The sequence below is a fragment of the Caretta caretta genome, chromosome 19 (genome assembly GCF_965140235.1).
Source record: "Caretta caretta isolate rCarCar2 chromosome 19, rCarCar1.hap1, whole genome shotgun sequence".
In the NCBI taxonomy this organism is placed as follows: domain Eukaryota; kingdom Metazoa; phylum Chordata; order Testudines; family Cheloniidae; genus Caretta; species Caretta caretta.
Window position 1 is genome coordinate 9783153 of NC_134224.1, and position 21828 is coordinate 9804980.

Sequence of the window (21828 nt, forward strand, 5' to 3'; positions counted from 1 at the left end):
CGGTGCTCTGTGGCATAAACAGCAGCTCTAAACCTACACAACAACTCTGGCATCTTTCTCACAGTTGGTAGCTGAAAATGCTTCGAGCTTTCCTCCACTCCCTGTACAGGTTTGCTTGGTAGAAATACTTTGCCCTGCTATAGCCCCTTTCAGCCAGCAACACCTGCATAGGTTACAAAAAGGACTCCAAGCACTCCCACTTTTCTGTTTCTTGAACATCACCGTGGGAGAAAGTTCTCAGGGGTGGGAGCTTGTTTCAAGGTGGGAGTGGTGTCATTGAAGCCCAAGGAATGCTGACAGGTCACTGAAGTATTTTGTCATGTGGGGTTGGCCTGCTGTTCGGTACAACTACTGCAATGGTAGTTAGGTGCCTAAATGGCCTTTTAAAAAATGGTGCTTAGTGCTAAGGGTAAAGCAAACTATAGCTGTGCATCCGCCTGTCAGGGTGGTGGGCTAGGCTGGCTTAGTCCTGCCCCACTGCAGGAGGCTGGACTTGATGACCTCTAAAAATCCCTTGCAGCCCTACATTTCTATGGTTAATTTTGTTAGTTATAAGAAAAGGAGTACTTGTGGCACCTTAGAGACTAACCAATTTATTTGAGCATGAGCTTTTGTGAGCTACAGCTCACTTCATCGGATGCATACCGTGGAAACTGCAGCAGACTTTATATACACACAGAGATCATGAAACAATACCTCCTCCCACCCCACTGTCCTGCTGGTAATAGCTTGTCTAAAGTGATCATCAAGTTGGGCCATTTCCAGCACAAATCCAGGTTTTCTCACCCTCCACCCCCCCCCCACACAAACTCACTCTCCTGCTGGTAATAGCCCATCCAAAGTGACAACTCTCTACACAATGTGCATGATAATCAAGGTGGGCCATTTCCTGCACAAATCCAGGTTCTCTCACCCCCTCACCCCCCTCCAAAAAACACACACACACAAACTCACTATCCTGCTGGTAATAGCTCATCCAAAGTGACCACTCTCCCTACAATGTGCATGATAATCAAGGTGGGCCATTTCCTGCACAAATCCAGGTTCTCTCACCCCCTCACCCCCAAACACACAAAAACTCACTCTCCTGCTGGTAATAGCTCATCCAAAGTGACCACTCTCCCTACAATGTGCATGGTAATCAAGGTGGGCCATGTCCAGCACAAATCCAGGCTTTCTCACCCCCCGCCCCCCTTTTTCCCGGGGACACACACACACACACACAAACTCACTCTCCTGCTGGCAATAGCTCATCCAAACTGACCACTCTCCAAGTTTAAATCCAAGTTTAACCAGAACTTCTGGGGGGGGGGTAGGAAAAAACAAGGGGAAATAGGCTACCTTGCATAATGACTTAGCCACTCCCAGTCTCTATTTAAGCCTAAATTAATAGTATCCAATTTGCAAATGAATTCCAATTCAGCAGTTTCTCGCTGGAGTCTGGATTTGAAGTTTTTTTGTTTTAAGATAGCGACCTTCATGTCTGTGATTGCGTGACCAGAGAGATTGAAGTGTTCTCCGACTGGTTTATGAATGTTATAATTCTTGACATCTGATTTGTGTCCATTTATCCTTTTACGTACAGACTGTCCAGTTTGACCAAACTATTGACCAAAGTATCTATTCAGGGGACACCATCACAGGGCCTAATAACATCAGCCACACTATCAGAGGCTCGTTCACCTGCACATCCACCAATGTGATATATGCCATCATGTGCCAGCAATGCCCCTCTGCCATGTACATTGGTCAAACTGGACAGCGGCACTGCAGTAGCGGTTCGAGTGCAGAGGAGCCCTGGGGTGCACGGCACGACCGGGGGACCCACCCCTGCACTGGGCGATGCGGACCGAGCAGTGCAGATGTTCTACGTCGGGGGAGGGGGGTTGGGGGGCCAGGGCAGGAGGGCTGGGAACAGATGTTGAGGAGCCGCCAACACTGGGTGCAAAATCTGCAGCTGGGCCTGCAACTGGGCATGGCCCCCAGGGCAGGGGGCAGGGCAGGGGCTGGGCTAGCCCAGGCAATGCCATGTGGGGCGGGGGAGGGTATTGAGGGGGGAGGGGCAGAGGCTGGGGGCGGGACCTGGGATTTGAGAGGGGACGGATCAGGGGCGGGCTAGGGGCTGGGAGGCGAGGGCTGGAAAGGGGGCGGGGCAATCGCATCACAGCCCTAGGCCCCGCCTCCTCTCCTTACGGGTCCCGGTGGCAGACAGTTCTCCCTGATGCGCTGCCGCTATTCAGCCGGAAGGCGGAGCTCGTGTCTCTTCGGCCGGGATCGGATCCTGCGAGCCAATGGCGGGGGGCACGAGGCGCACCCGTCGCTCCGGATAGGCGCGGCGCAGCGCGGGGGCGTGGCTCGCTAGCGTGGTGCCCACTCCCCCCCTGGCACGGCTGTAACGGTCGCCGGCTCCGCGCGCGCCTGCGTCGCGAGAGAGCGAGGAGGCGGGGGGGGAGCTCGAGAGCCGAGTGGAGCCAGGTGAGGGGGCGGGTAAAGTCCCTCTGTTCTCCCTCCCTCCCCCGTCCGCCCGGGAACGGCCTCCCGCCGGTCCTCGCCCTGGGGGCGCAGCCCGACGCGGGACCCCCCGGCTCTGACCCTCCGCGGCCCCGCTAAGCCCCTGCCCCCAGGTATACCCCCGGTCCCTGCCGCTCTCCCCTCCCCCATTGCCCCACTCCAGCGGATACACACCGCCCCCCCCCCAGCACTCCGACCCGTCCCTCTCCTCCCCCCACGGGCGCCCAGGTCCCTCGGGTCCCCAGACACCCCCGCGCCTTGGGTCAGCTCCTAGCCGCCCTGCCCTCGCATCCTGCCCCCCCCCCGCCACTCAGCGCCCCCCCCCCCCCCCGCCACGTGTCACAGACCGTGAAACCAGACTTCCTCTGTGAAATTGGAGGGGCAGGGCTGGGGTGTCCCAGCCGGGGCTCCTACCACGTCTCCAGCTACTCTGCATCCCGCCCCTCCCCAGCCCAGAGGGGATGGATGTACTTTCCCCCTGCATAGCCACTGTCGGGGGAGAGGGGGGATCAGACCCACTTCTGGGTACCTGGCCTGGGTAGCAGCCCCAGGGCTTCCTGCAGCTGTAAGAGATTGCCAGAAGTGGAGATAGGTCTGATCTCCCCTGTGCTGCTGGGAGTGCCCTGCGGGGGGGAGATTCCCTGAGGTGGGTCTGATCACCCGCCTTGCTCCCAGAGCAGCTGTGCAGGGGAAGAGCAAGTCCTGTCCCTCCCCAGCCCAGCCCCAACTCATAGCTAGGAGCCCCCAGCTGGGGTGTTCCCAGCAGCACAGAGGAGATCAGACCCATCTCCATTTCTGGGAGCTGGCTGTGGGACGTTCTGGGGCCGCTGACAGCGCAGAAGTGAGGGTAGCAAGCCCATGACCCCCCCCCCCACACAACAGATTTGTGACCCCTCCATGACCCCCTTTTGGGTCAGGACCCCCATGGTTTCACAACACTGTGAAATATCAGTTGAAAAGATGAAATTGACTAATTTTCAAATCCTATGACTGTGAAATTGGACCAGAATGGACCTTGAATTTGGTAGGGCCCTGCACATAATCATTAACCTGAGCTATCTGGCCAAGTTTTGTTTCTCTTTGCTCAAACTGGAACTCCACTTCTTTTCTTCTCCCCATATCTCATTGCATTCCCTACTGTCTCACCATGTGACTCGTGCCAAATCATTAGCTCTTTGTTTTCAAAATAGAAATATTTTCCATGAGGACTTTGGATGGCAAAATATACTTCATTAAAGTGGGGCCTGCACGAACAGGATAATAGGCAGTTAGTATTTCACAGGATTGAAGGAACTGAGAGCTTGCATTTGATAATTAAGACGTTTGCAAGTGCTAGATATTATAGGTGTACTCTGGGCAGGAGGTTCATATGTTTGAGATGGTTTCATATACAATAAAGTCAACCAAAGCTCTGGATAGAGCAATGATCATAGTTGATGGTGTAACATCACTTATGACTGACTGACCAGGTTTCTGGGTGTAGTTGTATAAAGTAATCTTTGGAGGGCAGAAATGAACTGGCCAAGTGCTGAGGTTTGTAAAAGGAAATTTTGAATAATTATAGAATGAATACCTGGATATGATGGTGGCTGATGCCCTATAAATAGCTAAGATAGTATAACATATGGCCAGGTTTTATGCTGAGCACTTTAAAAGTGTTACAAACCAGAACATTTTCCATTTCTGAAAAGTGTGGTAATCCAGACTAATTGCCCTTCTTGAAGTGTTAACTGCTGTTCTATACTGGAAAAGTGGTGCTGCCCTGGAAGGGAGGTGCTAATTAAATGTGAAATGTGGTAATGAAGAGAAATGTTTCCTTTAGTGAAGAGTAGCTGTAGTATTTATGTCAGTGCAGGCTTCGTATCCTTCTTGCTTGGCCAGTGGCAAATATGGATTGGATTACGCTGATTTAAAATATGGTTCTATTTCTTTAATTTTATAGTTGACTGGACTAGCTGTGATGGCCACTCTCGAGAAATGCCCAGACCTGAGGTTCCAGCACACCAGTCCAACAGGTTTGAATTGTGAATTGTTTTCCTTAAGTCATACTCCTTCCATATCCTTGTAGGAGATTCCTTAGGAAACCGAGGAGGTGGCTTATTTACCAAAAGCTTTTTATTAAAAATAAAATCTTAAAACATTTACTTGATCTGTTAGTATCCCGTGTCTGCAAAACAATTGCATGAGTGTCCAGGGACAGATCGTCACACATACAACCAACCTCTCTTAAAATCCAGCAAAGGAGGAGTTCATAACATGATAATATTGCAATACATCTTTACCATCACCAATATTATCTCTGGTTTCAGAGTGGTAGCCGTGTTAGTCTGTATCAGCAAAAAAAAACCGAGGAGTACTTGTGGCACCTTACAGACTAACAAATTTATTTGGGCATAAGCTTTCGTGGGCTAAAACCCACTTCATTGGATGCATGCAGTGGAAAATACAGTAGGAAGATATATATACACAGAACATGAAAAAATGAGTGTTGCCATACCAACTGTAACAAGACTAATTAACGTGGGCTATTATGAGCAGGAGAAAAAAACCCTTTTGTAGTGATAATCAGGATGGCCCATTTCAAACAGTTGACAAGAAGGTGTGAGTAACAGTGCGGGGGGGGGAATTGGAAAAACATTTTTTCATGTTCTCTGTGTATATATATCTTTCTACTGTATTTTCCACTGCATGCATCTGAGGTAGTGGGTTTTAGCCCACAAAAGCTTATGCCTAAATCAGTTTTAGTCTCTAAGATGCTACAAGTACTCCTTGTTTTTGTTTTTTTTTTAGTATTATCTCTGTATGCAAACACTGTCACTCTGCCGTGTCAGAGCACATGCACAGTGATACCGGTGAGAGATGCATTGCATTCTTATCTTCCATAGTGGTGTCCTTTCATCTCTTGCTGACTTGCTTTAAGTCCTCTGTGCCTGTTACGAGAAGATTTGCCATTAGGAAAGAGATTTCTCAAGCAGCAGTATTTCAGAGCAATCAAACAAAGAACAATTAATATCCACACAGTGCGGAAATGTGTGACTACAGCTTAATGCTGATTCTCAAGAAATTGACTTGCTAATCATTCTGGAGAGATTCACTTTTTTTAATGAATTTGAATTAAATTGGAAAAATTATTTTGTAACCAAAAGTTCAAATTCCATTTGATAAATTAAATTGGCTTGTTGGTCTCCTTGGTAAAATTAATTTCTAATATTTCCTCCGTTCACCCCAGCAAGGGCAAGGATGGGTTTAATAAGTCTCTTCCATTTGCCGTCTGAAGCTTTATTTCTTTTAAATCAGCTGCAAAGTCATCTTCATTTATTGCCTTTCGGTCTCCTTCACTGGCAAATGTCTCTGAGCAGGTGGAACAGGCTGGGGATATTTTCCCCTCGGTGTAGGTTCTAAAGGTTGATCTTTGGGGAACACACTCTTGGTGTAATACTGATAGGTAGTGCTCTGAATTATATGCCCATGGTGTGACTCTTTTCCAGACTCTAATACAGGTCAAAAGAGCTGTTCTTTGGAGACCGACTGGAAAACCCCAACTCTGTCTGTGAAGTTCCAGAGTCGTTTTGGTCACTGTTTAAGTATGGCTGACAGTGGGGATACAGCAATCGGGACTTCCTGCTCAGACAGCACAGAGGGTGAGTCTGAATGTCTGATCGTTGCAGTAAAACTGCCGAATTTTTTCTAGTTCTTCTTACAACATAAACCAAGCGTCAAGAACCTCCTGATACAGAAACAGCCCTAGCATTATGAAACAGAGGGGAAGAGGACATATTCTGTAATGAGAATATTATACACTTAGCCATTAGTTTTATAACCTAAAATGTAAACAAATCTATATTGGTTGAGAGACTCATTATCTTACCTAAAGCTTGAAAGGTGATTAGCCAAACTGCATTACAATTTCTAGCTTCAACTGTAGTTACAAGTTTGTCAATTAAAATGACTTTTGGCAGAGGTAGATTAATAATCTTTAAAATGCACAAAGAGCTACTGATCTTCAGCCTCTGGTTCATATTAATGTACTTTCCAATAGTGTGTGTGAGGATCTCACTCTACACAATTTCCCTGACAAAACTATTTCCTCAATATTTCTCTTTACCTGTATTTTGTATGAATTATGGTCAATTTATTAAACTGGATAGAGACTGGTATATGTTGGTATACTTTGACTTGAGCTGCGAACAAAACAAGGGAATTTTTGTGTAATAGTTCTCAATGATACCTAGACTTGACTATTTTGATTGTGTAGTGAGATGCATTCTTCAAGGTCACTTTTCATATTGTATCCAGTCCTAATCAGGGGATTGTTAGTTTGGAGTTCTCCTTGCAGAGTTCTCCTTCTTCTTCCCAAGAAGGCCATGACTTTAAGCGCATGGGGAACTGACACTGATATCAATGGGAAATAATCATATTTTTGCTTTTTAGCGGGGGAGAGAAACTGTGGTCATTGACTTATAACTATGTGTGGATCCACTTCTTGTCCTTCTGTTGCTTGAATTCAGGCTTCTACACTTCCACCGCATCATGTTGGCTTTTTTAATTGTGTGCAAGTAATGTACTCTACAGCAGTATAGGAAACTGCACCTTACCTCGTGCTAGATGAGACAAACTCTTGTGTATGTGTGGTCTGAGGCAGTAATGAGGCTTGCGTAGGACAGTGGTTCTCAATCAGGGTTATGCAGAGCTCTTCCAGGGGATACATCAACACATTTGGATCTTAGCCTGTTATAAAACTAGGCAACATAAAAAGCACTAGCGAAGTCAGTACAAACTAAAATTTCATACAGACAGAATGAAAAAGTAAGCAATTTTTCAGTAATAGTGTGCTGTGATACATTTGTATTTTTTATGTCTGATTTTGTAAGCAGATAGTTTTTAAGTGGAGGTGAAACTTGGGGTATGCAAGACAAATCAGACTCCTGCAAGGGGTACAGTAGCCTGGAAAGGTTGAGAACCACCGGCGTAGGACATTGCTTGTTAACCTAAAGCGCCTTTCAGTCACAAATAAGGAGGGTTTACTTGTATTGCTCTTTAGAAGGAACACTTCTTGTTCACTTCCCCATTCTTCCTCAGGTGTATGGTACCATTTGAAACTTGCCATATTTTCTAACAATGCAAGATTCAAAATCTAGGTGTTCTTAAATAATTTTTTCAAAGTATTGTATGCCTGCACCTTGAGGTTCCCCATCTAGTCTTTCTCCGCACAAGAAAATTTCCAGCTGCACTCAAAGTTGGGTGGTGTTGTCGATAACACCACAAACATACAGCAAGACAGTGTCCCTTCTCTGAAGAGCTCCGATTGAGCTTGCATTACTGATAATTGTTAGAATCATATTTTGACTTTTAAAATCAGTGCACTTGTTATAAGATGCCACTGACTGTGGTGACCATTCCCACACTTCAAGGGACTGATTCATTTCCAGTGGATTCCATTGCTCATGGATAGAACTCAATAGCTCCTGACCAGGATGCTACAATCTAAGTTTAGGGGACTTGAGTGAAGAAATCGGCACCGACTCTCCTCAGTCTGTTTGAAACATGTATTTTTGTCTATTTGGAGGGCTGTTTCCTCTTTGAAGGAGTCCTAGGGGGAGATGATACCTGCAGGGATTCTTCCCGCCCCGTTTGTTAACGTTGAGAGATGATGTTCCTTCATATTAACAATTTTTATGTAGCTTGAGACATTTGACAGGGTCCTGCATAGTTCCTCATTCCAGTTACTTTAAAATTGTGACTTCGTTCCTTCTCATAAGAACACTCTGATGTTAAAAACATGTGGGAATGCGAGCTCGCTGTCCCAAAACTGGGCTGGAGAAATAGCACGTCAGGATGGGCCTTATGCCAATGCATTGAGGAAACATGAAATTGGTGCATTGGTGCCCGAATATATGGGGAAGAGGAAAAATCTACACATTGGAAAAGAAGGCTCTTTGGTGTTTGCCCAGTTGAGCTCCTGTTGTTGCTCTATTGAAACCTGAGAGTTACTAAGAATAACTTCAGACTTCCATGTAGTCAGGTTTGGTGGCTGCGTGAGATGACGGATCTGCACTCTTGTGTGCTCTGCTTTGTCCCATTTCCTGTGACTGTGGGACAGAGCCGTTACTTTTAGTTCTAGGAAAGGCTGATTTTGTTGCCATGTACCAGGGGAGTTCTAAGGTCAAGTGCTCTGTGATGTGTGTTCAGCTATGTTTGCAGCTTATCATGGGCTTAGCAAAGGCTCCTATTGCTTTTGGTTACAGTGCAGAGTCGCTGTGCTGTGGGATGAGCAGAATGTAATCAAGGCCTCAGTTTTCAGTTCTTGAGTAAGTTTCAGCCTTTTTACTCAATTTCCGGATTTATTTATAAGTGACTAGACAGATAAGTTTATCAATAAGTTTTGATTACAGAATTTTAATGCCAAAATGTAATGATTTAGGATGATTGATAGCAGTTGTTGCACTTTTACAGTTTACTCCGGCCCCATAAATATCATGGGGCTCCTGGAACTTTTAATAAAGGAAAAAGCAATGTGCAAATATGCCCTTGCACTGCTACTGTGTGTGATCTCCCCCAGCCCCTCGACCATAGGAAATGTCCCTAGCAGGATAAGAAAAGGTGGCAATTGTCTTGTAATTGAAAAGTGTTGCTTTAATTCTAACTCTCAAAAATCCTTTCCCTAGAATTTTGCAATTCCAGTAGCAGTTCCTCGTTTCAGCCCATCAAAACCCAAGTGACCATCCCTACAGCCCATGTCATGCCTTCTACATTGGATACTTCACACTCCACACTCTACTCAACAGGTGAGCCAAGCTCTTTGCAGAATGCACCAGTTTCATCAAAACCAGCGGTACCAAGATCGTCCACTGAAAATGTAGGGCTGACAAGAAGTGGAGATCTTACTGCTGTGAAATCCTCTCAAGTGCTGCCCATGGATCTCTTGCATCTCTACGGGACTTCTGGGGAAAATGGTTTTGAGCAGTCCTGGTTTCCCATTTCGGATCACCTGAGAGCAGAAGACACTCGAAAATTTGACACTCCTGCCATTGAGCCTACCCTTAATCAGTCTGTTTTGCTGGATACGCTGTACGCTGACCCTGCCCACAAGTTCCAGGATCCAAGCTTGATTTCCACCTACAGAGGAAAGGAGCCTTACAAAGTGCTGCCAGAGACTAAACCAGCAGCAGGAGCCAGTGAAACCTGTGAGCCACGAGGTGGTACTTGGCCCACTGGGAGCAGACTGGTGCCATTAGGATTTCAGTCCAATAATGTCTTTTTGAAACCAACAGCGGTGCAGTCTCGGGTGTGGAGGCAGGAGCCTTGCACTTCGCATCCACATCAGAGGGTCTGTGAACTCAGTGCTTGGAGGCAGCAGCTGGACAACATACGGTTGCAAGTAGAACAGATGCAGGTAGAAATTTTAAAAAACAACTCTTTGAAATCGCTTTCTCCTTCCCTCTCCACCTCTCTTGCAGTTATATGTAATGTAACCACAATTCCTGACTAATGCAGTAAGGGGGGGAATGTCTCGTGCTTCTATTACACATTTTTATACAAATTATCTCAAAACTATCTACATATACATGTGTCATTCCTCACATCACTGAAATGCGGCAACCATGTAACGCAGGGGTGGGGAACCTTTTTTCTATCGGCCACTGACCCACAGAAAAAATCATTGGCATGCCACACACACAGCCCCATGGGGGAGTGCGGAGGCTCGGGGCTTCCCCCCTGCAGGGGGCAAGCCGGCGCTTGTGGCTCCAGCCCTTTGAGAGGACAGGGAAGGGCGCAGAGGCTCGGGGCTTCCCCTAGGCTCCCGGGTGGGACCAGAAATGAGGCGTTCAGGGTGCCAGGAGGGGGCTCCAGGGTGGGGTAGAGGGTTGGGGTGTGGGAGGAGGTGAGTGCTCCGGCTGGGGGTGCAGGAGCGGGCTCCAGGCTGGGGCCAAGAGGTTTGCAGTGGGGGCGCAGAGTCTAGGAGGAAGTTAGGGTGCAGGAGGGGGTTCCGACCTGGGACAGTGGGTTCGGGGTACAGACTCCAGCCGGGCGGTGCTCACTTCAGGCGGCTCCTGGGCGGTGGCACAGCAGGGCTAAGGCAGGGTCCCTGCCTGCCAGGGCTCCATTCTGGCCCCTAGGCGGAGGAGCCAGGGGTCTCTGTGTGGTGCCTGCTGCCCACAGGCGCCACCCCCGCAGCTCCCATTGGCTGCGGTTCCCAGCCAATGGGAGCTGCGGAGCTGGCATTGGGGGTGGGGGCAGTGCGCAGAGCTTCCCTGATTGCCCCTGCTCCTATGGGCTGCAGAGACATGCTGGGAGCTGCGTGGAGCCGACTGGACTTCTGGCAACCCAGCGAGCTAGCGCTTGTGGCTCCAGCCCTGCAGAGGGGCACTGAGGCTCAGGACTTCCAGCCTGCATTGTGGACACTTGCTGCGGGCCGGATGGAATGAAGCAGCAGGCTGGATTTGGCCTGTAGATTCCCCACCCCGATGTAACATAACACAGCAATGCTACACAATAGTTTAAATCAGGTGGTGATTACCCTTTCCAACGGAAAGTACAGGGGAAACGTATGTAGATAGAAGATGGTGGATATCAGTATTTCAACTAGCAGACTAACCTCGCTCCGTATCTAGACTTTTGGAACAATTTCAATTAGATTTTTATGAAAATATCTGTCTTTCACTGGAGGGGAGCAATTTTGTTTAGTGAGCAGTTGGTGGGCAGCAATATTAGAAACGAATGGCTTCCAATGAGACAGCACAGTGGTCTAAAATTATTCAATAAACTCATTGCCCGAGCTCAGCCAAAATGACTTGTTCCCAGAGCCCAGACACAGGCTGAAATAGCTCCGTACCAGATGAACTTTCTGCTTGCTCGCGTGCCAGATGAGCACACAGTGCACAAAAATAGCCTCAGCAATGTTGCTGTTACCTTCTGTGAAACTTAAGCCACTCCTTCCTATTCTCTTTTTTTTTTTCCCCAGTTACAAAATGGAGCTGCTTGCCACCAACCTTCAATGTATGCTACTTCACTGCACTCCTCTGATCCAGCCCAGTGGGTCAGTATCCTGAACACCAGTGAGAATCTACTTAAGGAAAAAGAGATCCTCATTGACAGGTAGGAAGTATTTCAGGAGAGAGCAGTAAGAAAAAAAACACAAATGCTAGATCCTGTGGGTTTGTATTGAAACTAACAAATAACATAGTAATTGTAAGAAAACATCTGAAGAAATGCCCTTTTCTTCCATGAGATTTCAGAGTGATTCCCATGGAAGCGAATAGTGAGGAAGTGAGACAGGTGATTCCTTAGCAGCATTGGCTAACTTAGAGGGTCTGCAAAGGATTTTTAAAAACTGCGTTTGTGCTTTTTTCCTGCTTTGTGATGGAGAAAGAAGAGCTAAAAGCTTTTAAAATGTGTTCTCCTGTTTGTTTACATGAGAAACATTTGGAATGCCATGTCTGCTCTTCCTCGTTTTGCTCTTTGGGATCTCGGGGATGTTTATTTTGGGCTGGTGAATCTTTAACAAATCTGTCCTGTCTCCAAAGTGCTTATTGACTGTTGATGTCAGGTGTTAACACACATGAAGTTTTAAACATTTGGACTAAAAATCCCTACCCCTGTCATTTGCTCAGCTTAACTCTTCTGACATATGCAATTTCACCAGTAAATTCTCCAGTCACCATAGAGACTTGCAGGACAGATGAGACCTCAAATTTTTAATGCTAAAAACAAGCATGTTTTTGACAAAAACGCTTTCAAGTCTTTAAAAATTGCTATTCCTGTGCAGGCTATTTTTAAAATATGTAGCTGCGTTTTTTGTCACGATGTAGGGCAGTGACTGAGGAGCTGTGTGTTTTTGACGGTACTGGGTTTACATAGCTGGCAGAGTGTATTGTCCTCTTGGCTAGAGCAACAACTAAGGGGTACGTTTGAGAAGGATGTATTGTCTGATCTGTCTTTTGTTTTTGGGCAGGCAGAGGCAGCACATCTCCCAGTTGGAGCAGAAGGTGCGTGAGAGTGAGCTGCAGGTTCACAGTGCTCTTCTTAGGTCTGCTGCCCCCTATGGAGATATTTGCATGTTGAGAATGCAGGTAAGTAGGAACAGCAAGAAGTCCATTGAAAATAGCATGCACTAAACCCACTGGCTGCAGTGTGCTTGTTTTAGCAGGTCCTTTCCACGTAGGAGGGGTGGACAAGGTAAAAGTCCATTCCTGGTGTGTGCTGGTGCCAATCCATCTGGGTTTTTCTGTGGCTCTTGACATTTAGATCCTTCGATTTCTGAACAAACTGCAGTGGTCACGCTATTGATGCCGGTGGCTAACAGCACCAGCCAAGCGGTGTGCGAGCTGATACTGCAGGTGCATAAGAGGTGCTGTGAAGATCTTTGGGAGCGGTGAAGGGTGGATAATGCATCAGCGTTGTAACTGCTGTTCTGGAGAATAGGTCTGTTATGATTAACAGGTGGGTTTAGTGGACAATGGGAACCCTTACGCTGGTTGCTGGGTGTCTTTGTTGGCAGGAGCTGCAGCGGGAGAACTCGTTCCTGCGAGCACAGTTTACTGAGAAGACCGAATCCCTCAGTAAGGAAAAGATTGAACTGGAGAAGAAGCTGGCTGCTTCCGAGGTGGATGTGAAACTGATTCAGGAGACACTGAAGGAGACAGTGCAGAAGCATGCAGAGGAATTGAAGAAACAAGAGGAGAGGGTATGACTGTCGGTGCTCTAGAACTGTGGCAATGCCTTTTTTATTTATTTTTTTCCTCCAGGGGGGAGTTGGCACAGTGATGGGCATTGGCTCAAGAAGCCATTCCTGGCACCACCACCTGTTACGTGGAGCCATTGGGACTGCTCTCTTCTCTTGCAGCCTCCAAGCAAAGAGAAACCTCAGCCACTATCAGGCTGTAGTTGTGAGCAACTTGCTTTCAAAAAGAAGCAAAGAAAAACCTCTGGAGTGGCCTTTCTTTTGCCCTTTAATTTTCTTCAGTATGTATTACTGTAACATCAGTGACTTGTCTAGACCCACTCTTAATTATAATTAGCAAATCATCATTAGTAATCAATATAATTAAGGCTTTATTGTGAAACGAATGTAAGGGTTAGTACAAGAAATAGGTTGGACTCCCTCTCTTGACATAAGTCCTTCCCTTGCTCGAGGTAAAGTCTGACTTATGGATCCACGTTTCTGTGTCACATGGATCACACTCAGTACTTAAACACGCTGAAACTGTCTATTCAATGAGGAATGATTCTTGGCTTAACTAATAAATGTTGTGTTTTGAGGCTAAGCCATTACTTATTTTTCTTGGGCATTCTGTTATATAAATGTCACACCCTGAGTAGAACTGCCTGTTCCATTCTTGCCTGGTACTAGTAAGAGTGCTCCATTTGGAGACACTCTTCTCAGCCCTATTAGTCCTTGTTCCCTGTAACGTAGTGATCCTATTTTTACAGTTCTAAAAACAAATGATACGTAAATCTGCAGTTTGTGGTGAATGGGTTCAGGGAAACTATTGGGCTCGCATTTTCTCAAGTTCCTCTGATTATTTGCAGAGGGCTCAGAGGTAGGTATAAAACAGGAGCACCCACACATTGCAACACTAAGACCCTTATTTGCAACTTGCGAAGAGTCTGAGGGCTGTGTTAAATTGTGTGTATTTAATGACATCACATTGCTCGGCTTTAATTATTTTTATATTTCAGAATTTTAACCGTATTTTTAATTGTGTGCAGCCTCTTATAAGTGTGTGTGTGGCACTTGGTAACTTCTTTAAATTCCAAGAGTATTTGCTCATCCTTCCTTTGAGTACAGAAACCGCTCCTTGCTTGGGCTCACCAGCAAAAATAAAAACCTGCAGTTACAGAGGGCAGCTTAGGAGCTTCTGTGCTGACCAGATAACTAGCATATAACTTCCAATGGATGAAGTTATTTTTCAGATACCAGTGAAAAGAAAAGCTGCTGAGATAAAGCAGTTTGATATCTTGGTGATGGGTGCTGCAAAAATGCTTTGATAGACAAGCTGGAGAGAGAGAGAGACACACACACACACACACATGGAAATTATAACCTAAGCAAATCAAACCTTCAAATGTCTCTTCATGCAGATAAAGGGAAGAGACAAACATATTAACAGTCTGAAAAAGAAATGCCAAAAGGAGTCTGAGCAAAACCGGGAGAGACAGCAGAGAATTGAGACCCTGGAGCGCTACCTGGCTGATCTGCCAACACTAGAGGATCATCAGAAACAGAATCAGCAGGTAAAATGACATCCTCTGTATAGTGTTGCGTTTGAGGCATTAGCCTGGATGCCACAATTTACTGCTGCCGGTTATGCATACACTAGGCTGAGTAGAATTACAATCTGTCCCTCTGAAAGGGAAATGTTCTGAGCTATGGCTGTAAATTGCCACATCAATAGTAGAAGTCCCTGTCAACTGCTAGGGTAGCCCTAATGTGGCGTATGGCAGAGGATCTGTAGACTTGTTAGTGCTGAGCAATGTTCTCTGTTCCAGTTAAAGGAATCAGAACTGAAGAGTTCTGCTCTGCAGGAAACCGTGACAGTGCTGAAAAGAGAGCTTGGAGATGTCCGGGCTGCCTGCAGAGAGCAGGAGATGCAGCTAGAAACACAAAAACGCAAAGAACTGGAGTTGCTTTCCACTGTGCACAGGTAAAGCTCCAAAGATGACAGTGAGCCGGACCTCTGCCTAGTAGCGAAGGCCAGTAGCTCTAGAATCCTGAGAACAGAGAAGTGGAATACATGAGAGTGCATCTTTCTATTGCAGCGTAGTTATGAACTGGGCTTGTATTGAGTCTCTGGATATTGTGCTCAAATGTAACTACTAGATAAAATTGAATTACCATAACTTCCGGCTGTTCCAAAGCAGAGGTATGGCTCAGGGAAATGCATGAAGCCTTTCTGCTCCAGATCCCTTGGTTCATATTCATGGAGCTATGTGAAACTAGCTTGTGGACTTGGACCAGTTGCCATTGAATGTGTGTCTATATCACACATGCTACAATTGAGCATCCCATTGTGACAGCCTCAGCAAAGAGGGCAACAGTTGACTGGGTCATGGGGGCTGATCTCCCCCCCCCTATTCCTTAGAAGTAAATCACTTCAAGTCACATGGAAGAACATTGACAGGGCAGTGGAAAAAGCTTTTCCCTTCTGTATCCATTCTGTGGCAGAGGATGTCCGTTTCTCCTGTTGTCTCTTTTAAGAGAACCACTGCCAAATTGTGTTGAAATTTCTTATATTTGCCAGTTCCTTTGATGAGCTGTTTATCTCAGCTTGCAGGATAGGATTCAGCAATGTGTGAAGAGTTCAGGCAGAGGGTCACCTGTCCAGGAGGTGGAGAAACAGAAATCAGAAAATGATTCTCTGCAGAAAGACTGTGATTGTCTCAGGAAGGTAACTCTGAATATACAACTCAGACATGGGTGAGACTACCCCACACTAACTCAGATTTGTCTCCTTCCTTCGACTGTTCCACATCAGGCATTAAAACAGGGGTTCAAGTTTAACATTCAAACTCTTACGAACTTATACAAGCGCTAGCCGTTCTCAGCATGCCAAGCCTGGAGCGGTCTAATAGCCATTCTTGGTGCAATAATTGTACAATTCTGTAGTGTTCGCTTAAACATCAAAGTGACGAGAAACTGAAGAATCCAGAAAAGGAAGCAAGTGGGGAGGGGAAACCCCAAGAATGCAGCCTCTCCAGTCTCAGTACATAATTGCTATTCCTACTAGCGCCTTCCACCAGGGAATCTGAAAGCACTTCACAAACCAGGCTGTAATTTAAAGTGTTTAAAAACGGATTTGTAGGGCAAATCCCAAGTGGTATTACTGAGTAAGTTTGGGCATGTTCATCTCTTAGACGCAATTGCTTTTGATTTCAGATTGTGGACAAACAGCAGAAGAAGATGGAGCAGTTGTCTTCCCGAATAAAGGTGAGAGGTGTGAATGCTGAAGGTCTGGGAACTCTCGAGCATCGATTATAAGATATGTTGGACTAACTTCTCTCCCTGGGTCTGCTCCAGAGCCTGGAAGAACAGGTGTCTCAGGAAGAGGGGACAAGTCAGGCTCTGAAGGAGGAAGCAATGCAAAGAGAAAACGCACTGCAGCAGCTGCGCACTGCAGTGAAAGAGGTTAGAACTGGAGTTTGTGTATGAACACAGTAGCTGAATGAACAATAAACTGTCTTGTAGTGGGGGATTTAACGTGCCGTTGCTGGTTCCTCCTTCACTGCACCTTGTCAGAGTCTGCTAGCTGCCCTGACAGTGCTCCAGAAAGGGGTTCCCTTGTCTCTATTTTAGAACCATAATTTCTCTCTTTCATCCCTCTCTCCACCCAGGTGTTGCTTTTGTAATGCCTGAGATCTGGCTGTGTGTGGCACCCATGCAGCAGCTTGTCTCCCTAGCTCCCAGCTGTGTGGATTGTAGTTGTAGTTACTGACTTGGCCACCAGGGTGCAGTAAAGAAGTCTTATTCACCACAACTATGTACCAGAGCAGGGGTCGGCACTTTGAGAAGTGGTGTGCCAATTCTTCATTTATTTACTGTAATTTAAGGTTTTGCGTGCCAGTAATACATTTTACATTTACAGGGGTTGGCGGCTGGGACCCCGGGCCGGCAGCGGGCTGAGCTGCTCAGCCCACTGCCGGTCTGGGGTTCCGTCCACTGGCCCCTGCCAGATGGGGTCCTGGTCGCCGGCCCCGCTCAGCCTGCTGCCGGCCCTTGGTTCCATCCATCCAGGCAGGCAGCAGGCTGAGCGGGGCTGGCAGCTGGGACCCTGGCTGGTAGCAGAGTGCCACTAAAAATCAGCTTGTGTGCCGCCTTTGGCATGCCTGCCGCAGGTTGCCGACCCCTGTGCCAGAGCCTCATGAGCCATGAATGAAAGAGTCTAGGTTGAATTCCATCTGTTGCCTGAACGTGACCCAAGCACTGAGTGTGTCTCCTGAGGGAGAATTCAGCTTGCATCAAGTTGGGCGAAGAGAAAGGAGAAAGAGCACAGGCATCCCTTGGAAGCCTCTGCATTATTATCCAGACTGAGGCCGCCAGGGAGATAGTGGGATAAGGTGCTTCCTGTCCTGTTGATTTTTATATTCTTACCTTTTGAGAGAAGCTGGCTCCTATTTAAGAAACCCTCGTGTTGTGGTGGTCAGGCCCAACATTTGACTTTAAACTGTTCTAGTTGGGTTTGAATCCAGAGGCCATTCTTAATATAAACCCACCCTTTTGGTCACCACCACCACCAGTATCTACACTGCTAAAAGTATATCCCTCTACTGGCAAGACACAAATTTCCAATCCTGTGAAAAGAAAACATCCTGATTCAGAGAATAGATTCTGGACAGTACCCAAACATTTTAATGCAACGAAAGTCTGTAATGCCTGCTCCACACTGAGGGGCCATTAGAATCAGCTGTCTTATCTGACATAGTTAAGACTTAGCTAATGTTACTTTGTTTCTTCAGCTTTCAGTGCAGAACCAGGATCTGATTGAGAAGAATTTGACCCTACAGGAGCACCTCCAGCAGGTAGAGATGAACCAACCGCTTCCTGCTGGGACAGCTCATCTCGCCCATGAGTTACATAGTGAACTGGCCAGCTGCCTACAGGATTTGCAGTCTGTCTACAGCATTGTGACTCAAAGAGCGCAGGGCAAGGATCCCAACCTTTCCCTGCTCCTGGGCATTCACTGTAAGTACACAAGGGACTAGAGTGATGGAATCTCGGAGTCGGGGGGGCGGGCGGGCTTTGGTTCATGGGCTGGGTGGAACAGAATAATTAGTTTATATCAGTGGTCCCCAAACTTTTTTCAGGGTCACGCTCCCCCTGAGCTGGGGCAGAAAGCAGGGCTGTGGCTCTGCGGGGTGGGGCTGGGAGCGGAGTTCTGGCGGGGGCCAGGGGCAGAATAGGGCTGGGTGGCACTCCTTCCCTGCCCCCCATGGGGGCTGGCCCGAGCCCAGCCCCCACCACCCGAACATTCCTCCATGTCCCCCTTGGGGGGGTGCCCCACAGTTTGGGGATGTCTGATTTATACTCTAGATAGAATGTTCTCCTCCTGGGTTTCAGAACACTGAAAAGGCTTAAAAGAAACCTGCCTTTCTCTATGCTCTGTCGTTCTATTCAGACCTCTGATTCACAGGCTTTAAAGATTTGAATTCCCTGTACGTATCTGTTGGGTGTTAAATAATGCCATGTACTGTGGATAATTTGTCTGGTGAAAAGTGATGTATTCACTAATGCAGGACTCCTGTTCAGAACTGTATGTCTGATGTGATTTCATTCGCTAACTATACAGCTGTGCAATCTTCAGTTAAGGAGAAGGATGACTTGCTGAACGCAGACGTGCTTGCAAAGAAACTGATGGAGGTGAAGCAGCTTCACAAAGAGATCGAGGACTTACGGACTGCAATATCTGACAGATATGCTCAGGATATGGGGGATAACTGCATCACGCAGTGATGGATAAGCTCTCCCCAGGATAGCATTGGAACAACTGGAAATGAACACCTGAAAACCTGAGGAGATTAGAGCCCATGGAATGGAAAAAACAATCAAGCACCTTACCATCTCCATGCTTAGGTACAAGATGCAGGTGCTTATCCACAAGAGGAAATCAGGGATTCTGATGCAAGGTCATTTAGATGCTGACTGGCTAACTGGAACTATTCAGGGTCTTTGGTGTTCGTCAGACATTGCAGCGACTTTGATCCTTTGGAAGGTGTTACGCTGGATTTGGTGAAGTCTCTGATTTGATCTCGTGGGTGAGTTACTAGTTATCTTCCAAGTATGTCAAATACTGAACATGGAAACACAAGGATTCAAACTGACATGAGAAGGAAGTGGATGCCATGGCCTCTGTCCTTTCTGGTAATGAACAAACCAAGTAGATTCCTTCTGAATATTCTGGCCTTACTGATTGCACAAAAGGGTTCAGAGGAAGTCTGTGGAGTTCATAGACAAGCTGCTACACCACGAGCATTGTTCAATTGTACCTAGAAGTACACGGTTACAGGCTTACCTGCAACAACCCATGTACATGGTTCTGGCCCGGATAAATAGTGTGTGGTCATTCGGGTAACCAAGTCTGCATTGCTCAGGTATAGGCAACTGAAGCCTTTCAGTAGCCAACAGGCTGGAAAAAAGGTGATGCTAAAATTGGGTTCTGAAAATGCTAGTCTTGATGAGGCCTTAGGATTTTATCCCTTTAACGGGGATCTGAATGTGGAGAGTAGCAAGTGGATTGCTACTGAAGTGCCTTAATCCTCTAGAGAAATTTCCTGCCTACTTAACTTCATCCCTAATGGATCTGCTGGTGGGATGGGGGAACTGGTCTTTCTCCTAACTGCCTTTATAGCCATAAACCAATCCTGCAGCAGCCTTGGGCATACATACACTCTGCCTGGGAGGTCAGCTCCCTGCAAGCAGCAGAGAGCCTTTGCAGGCCTGCAGCAGTGTTCTTGTGCAAACACCCTTGCGGCCTCCCTGTAGAAGTTCAGTGGGGGAAGTGACCATACTACATTCAGAATCTTTGCATGGGGTATGATCAACGTTCTGCTGTCTAGGATCTGCACAGGGTTTTCCCAAAAGTCCTGCAGGAGGGTGACCCCCTTATATGTCTGCAGTGCAGTCACAGGGAGTCATTGCGGCTCACGTAGACACACCCACTAGATTAAAGCTCGCTCAGTACCAGAGCGGAGAAATCGCAGCAGGGTGGCGCTAGATCTGCAAGCAATTACCCAGGATTCCGTGTGCGCTTGTCACAGATTTATTGCTCCAGTTCCTGAACTAACTAGATTAAAGCTTGCTTGGTTTAGGGTACGTGAGCTGCAACCGCACCCTGTGAGTGTAGTGAAGACAGACCTTAATCTGATGTCAAAATACGCAAATGAAAATTCTTTTCCATTCTCACATTTTGTCAGCTCTCAACCTTAGGGGTGACTCTGAAGTACTAAATGTCTGCTTAGCTGGGAAAGCACCATGGGGCTAATGATGAAACCCGCTGGCTGTCCTTTTACTCTTGGTTCAGAAGCTAAGAAGTCAGTTCAGTCAGATGAAAACCCTGCTGACATACGTTAACATTTGGTTGTTGTAGGCTTGCAGCCTTCCTTTGGGGCTGATCCCCAGTTCTGTGAAGATGCTGTTCCTGGTGCTCTTTTGTCGGATTTCATTGAGACCAATAAAATCTGTTTTTGAAATCTGGCCACCACAATGTATGTTCTGGAAACCACCTGGCTAATAGGCTACCCATGACTAAGATCAAAAAGTATCTGATGGATGGCTTGTTAGCTGGTGTATTCCCTGCTGTGCAGCTACTCTGTCCTTCCTGGAGCATCTGGTGTGGTGCCTGGTAGCGTAATATGGATCATGGCATCTCTCCACAGGAGTTGCCTCCAGCCAGCTCCCTTGCTGAGTTACTTAGACAGTGGGCCAAGACAATTTCTTGAAGTCAGTTGCCCAGACTATTGAGAAATACTATGGGCATGACGGGGCTAGCAGCACCAAACATGAGTGTTGCTGGGTAACTGGAAACCTTGGTGACCATGTTGTTTAACAAAGATGCCGTTAGCCTGCCAGGGAACCTGCATTTAGCACCTTACTTTTAAAGCAGCCTCACCCACCTTTCCATTTATACCCACAAAAAACATGCAGGGAGGAAGAGAGGAGATATCTACATGTCCCCAGTGGCACCCACAGAGTTATGGTGCAAAACCAGAATCTAGGTCTTAAGAAATGAAACCCTTATGTATTTAAGCTGATACAGAGCAGGGTGCTGCATTTCTGTCCTTGGGGAAAGAGGTGATAGGCTCCTATGTGTCATGGCACTCTGGTAGCATATTACTGTGCCTGTGAGAGGGGTGGGGGGGTTCATTTTAATCCTTTTGCAAAAGTTTGTATTTAAAAAAAAAAAGTTCTTTGCATACCTTTTTATTAAAGTAACTTCGGTTATAGAAGGTATCCATCAGTTTTGGTAGCGCCCGAGACCCTGGTATCCAAAATAACCATGTATTGTGGTTTGTCTCATTGCTTACGCAGGATGTGTTTAAATAGTTGACTTTTGCCTGGTGTTTCCTTGTACAGTTAAGCACAGGTATATTTATATGAATATTTGTCTTACGCAGTTTATGGTATTGAGTATTTTGATTATAAAATAAAGCTGCTTTGTTCCTGTTGAGCAGAGCAATTCGGTGTACGACTTTCCTTCTCAAAGGTGTGGCAGAGGGAGGTGGGATTTGATAGTATTTCATAAGACTCCTGCATTGTTCCTAATTATGCTTGTGCTTTGTCAAACAGAAACCACTTCCTTCCCGGCTATACACTGCGACTTCTGA

General features: G+C 46.6%; 1 protein-coding gene across 5 annotated transcripts; it reads left to right on the plus strand.

The window, feature by feature from the left end:
* The first annotated feature begins 2365 nt into the window (after positions 1–2365).
* On the plus strand, positions 2366–21685 carry CEP85 (centrosomal protein 85). Of its 5 annotated transcripts, none has more exons than XM_048825930.2 (14): positions 2366–2475; positions 4454–4526; positions 6000–6152; positions 9177–9904; positions 11474–11607; positions 12464–12581; positions 13010–13195; positions 14593–14745; positions 15001–15155; positions 15779–15899; positions 16388–16438; positions 16529–16636; positions 17965–18190; positions 18795–21685. In XM_048825930.2, exons 2-14 carry the CDS (start codon positions 4472–4474, stop codon positions 18956–18958), a joined length of 2352 nt encoding a protein of 783 aa, XP_048681887.2. In that variant the 5' UTR covers positions 2366–2475; positions 4454–4471; the 3' UTR covers positions 18959–21685. The 5 variants fall into 5 exon arrangements, with proteins under 5 accessions (XP_048681887.2, XP_074977392.1, XP_074977390.1 ...); XM_075121289.1 differs by lacking the exon at positions 2366–2475 and adding an exon at positions 2487–2624; XM_075121290.1 differs by lacking the exon at positions 2366–2475 and adding an exon at positions 3467–3535.
* The last annotated feature ends 143 nt before the right edge of the window (positions 21686–21828 follow it).

Excerpts from the sequence above, each read along its gene's own strand:
- CEP85 (XM_048825930.2), top strand. The coding sequence starts at position 4,472 with ATGGCCACTCTCGAGAAATGCCCAGACCTGAGGTTCCAGCACACCAGT. Across the intron at positions 9,905-11,473 it reads TGCAAGTAGAACAGATGCAG|TTACAAAATGGAGCTGCTTG; the intron begins GTAGAAATTTTA and ends TTTTTTCCCCAG. Across the intron at positions 15,900-16,387 it reads ACTGTGATTGTCTCAGGAAG|ATTGTGGACAAACAGCAGAA; the intron begins GTAACTCTGAAT and ends TTTTGATTTCAG.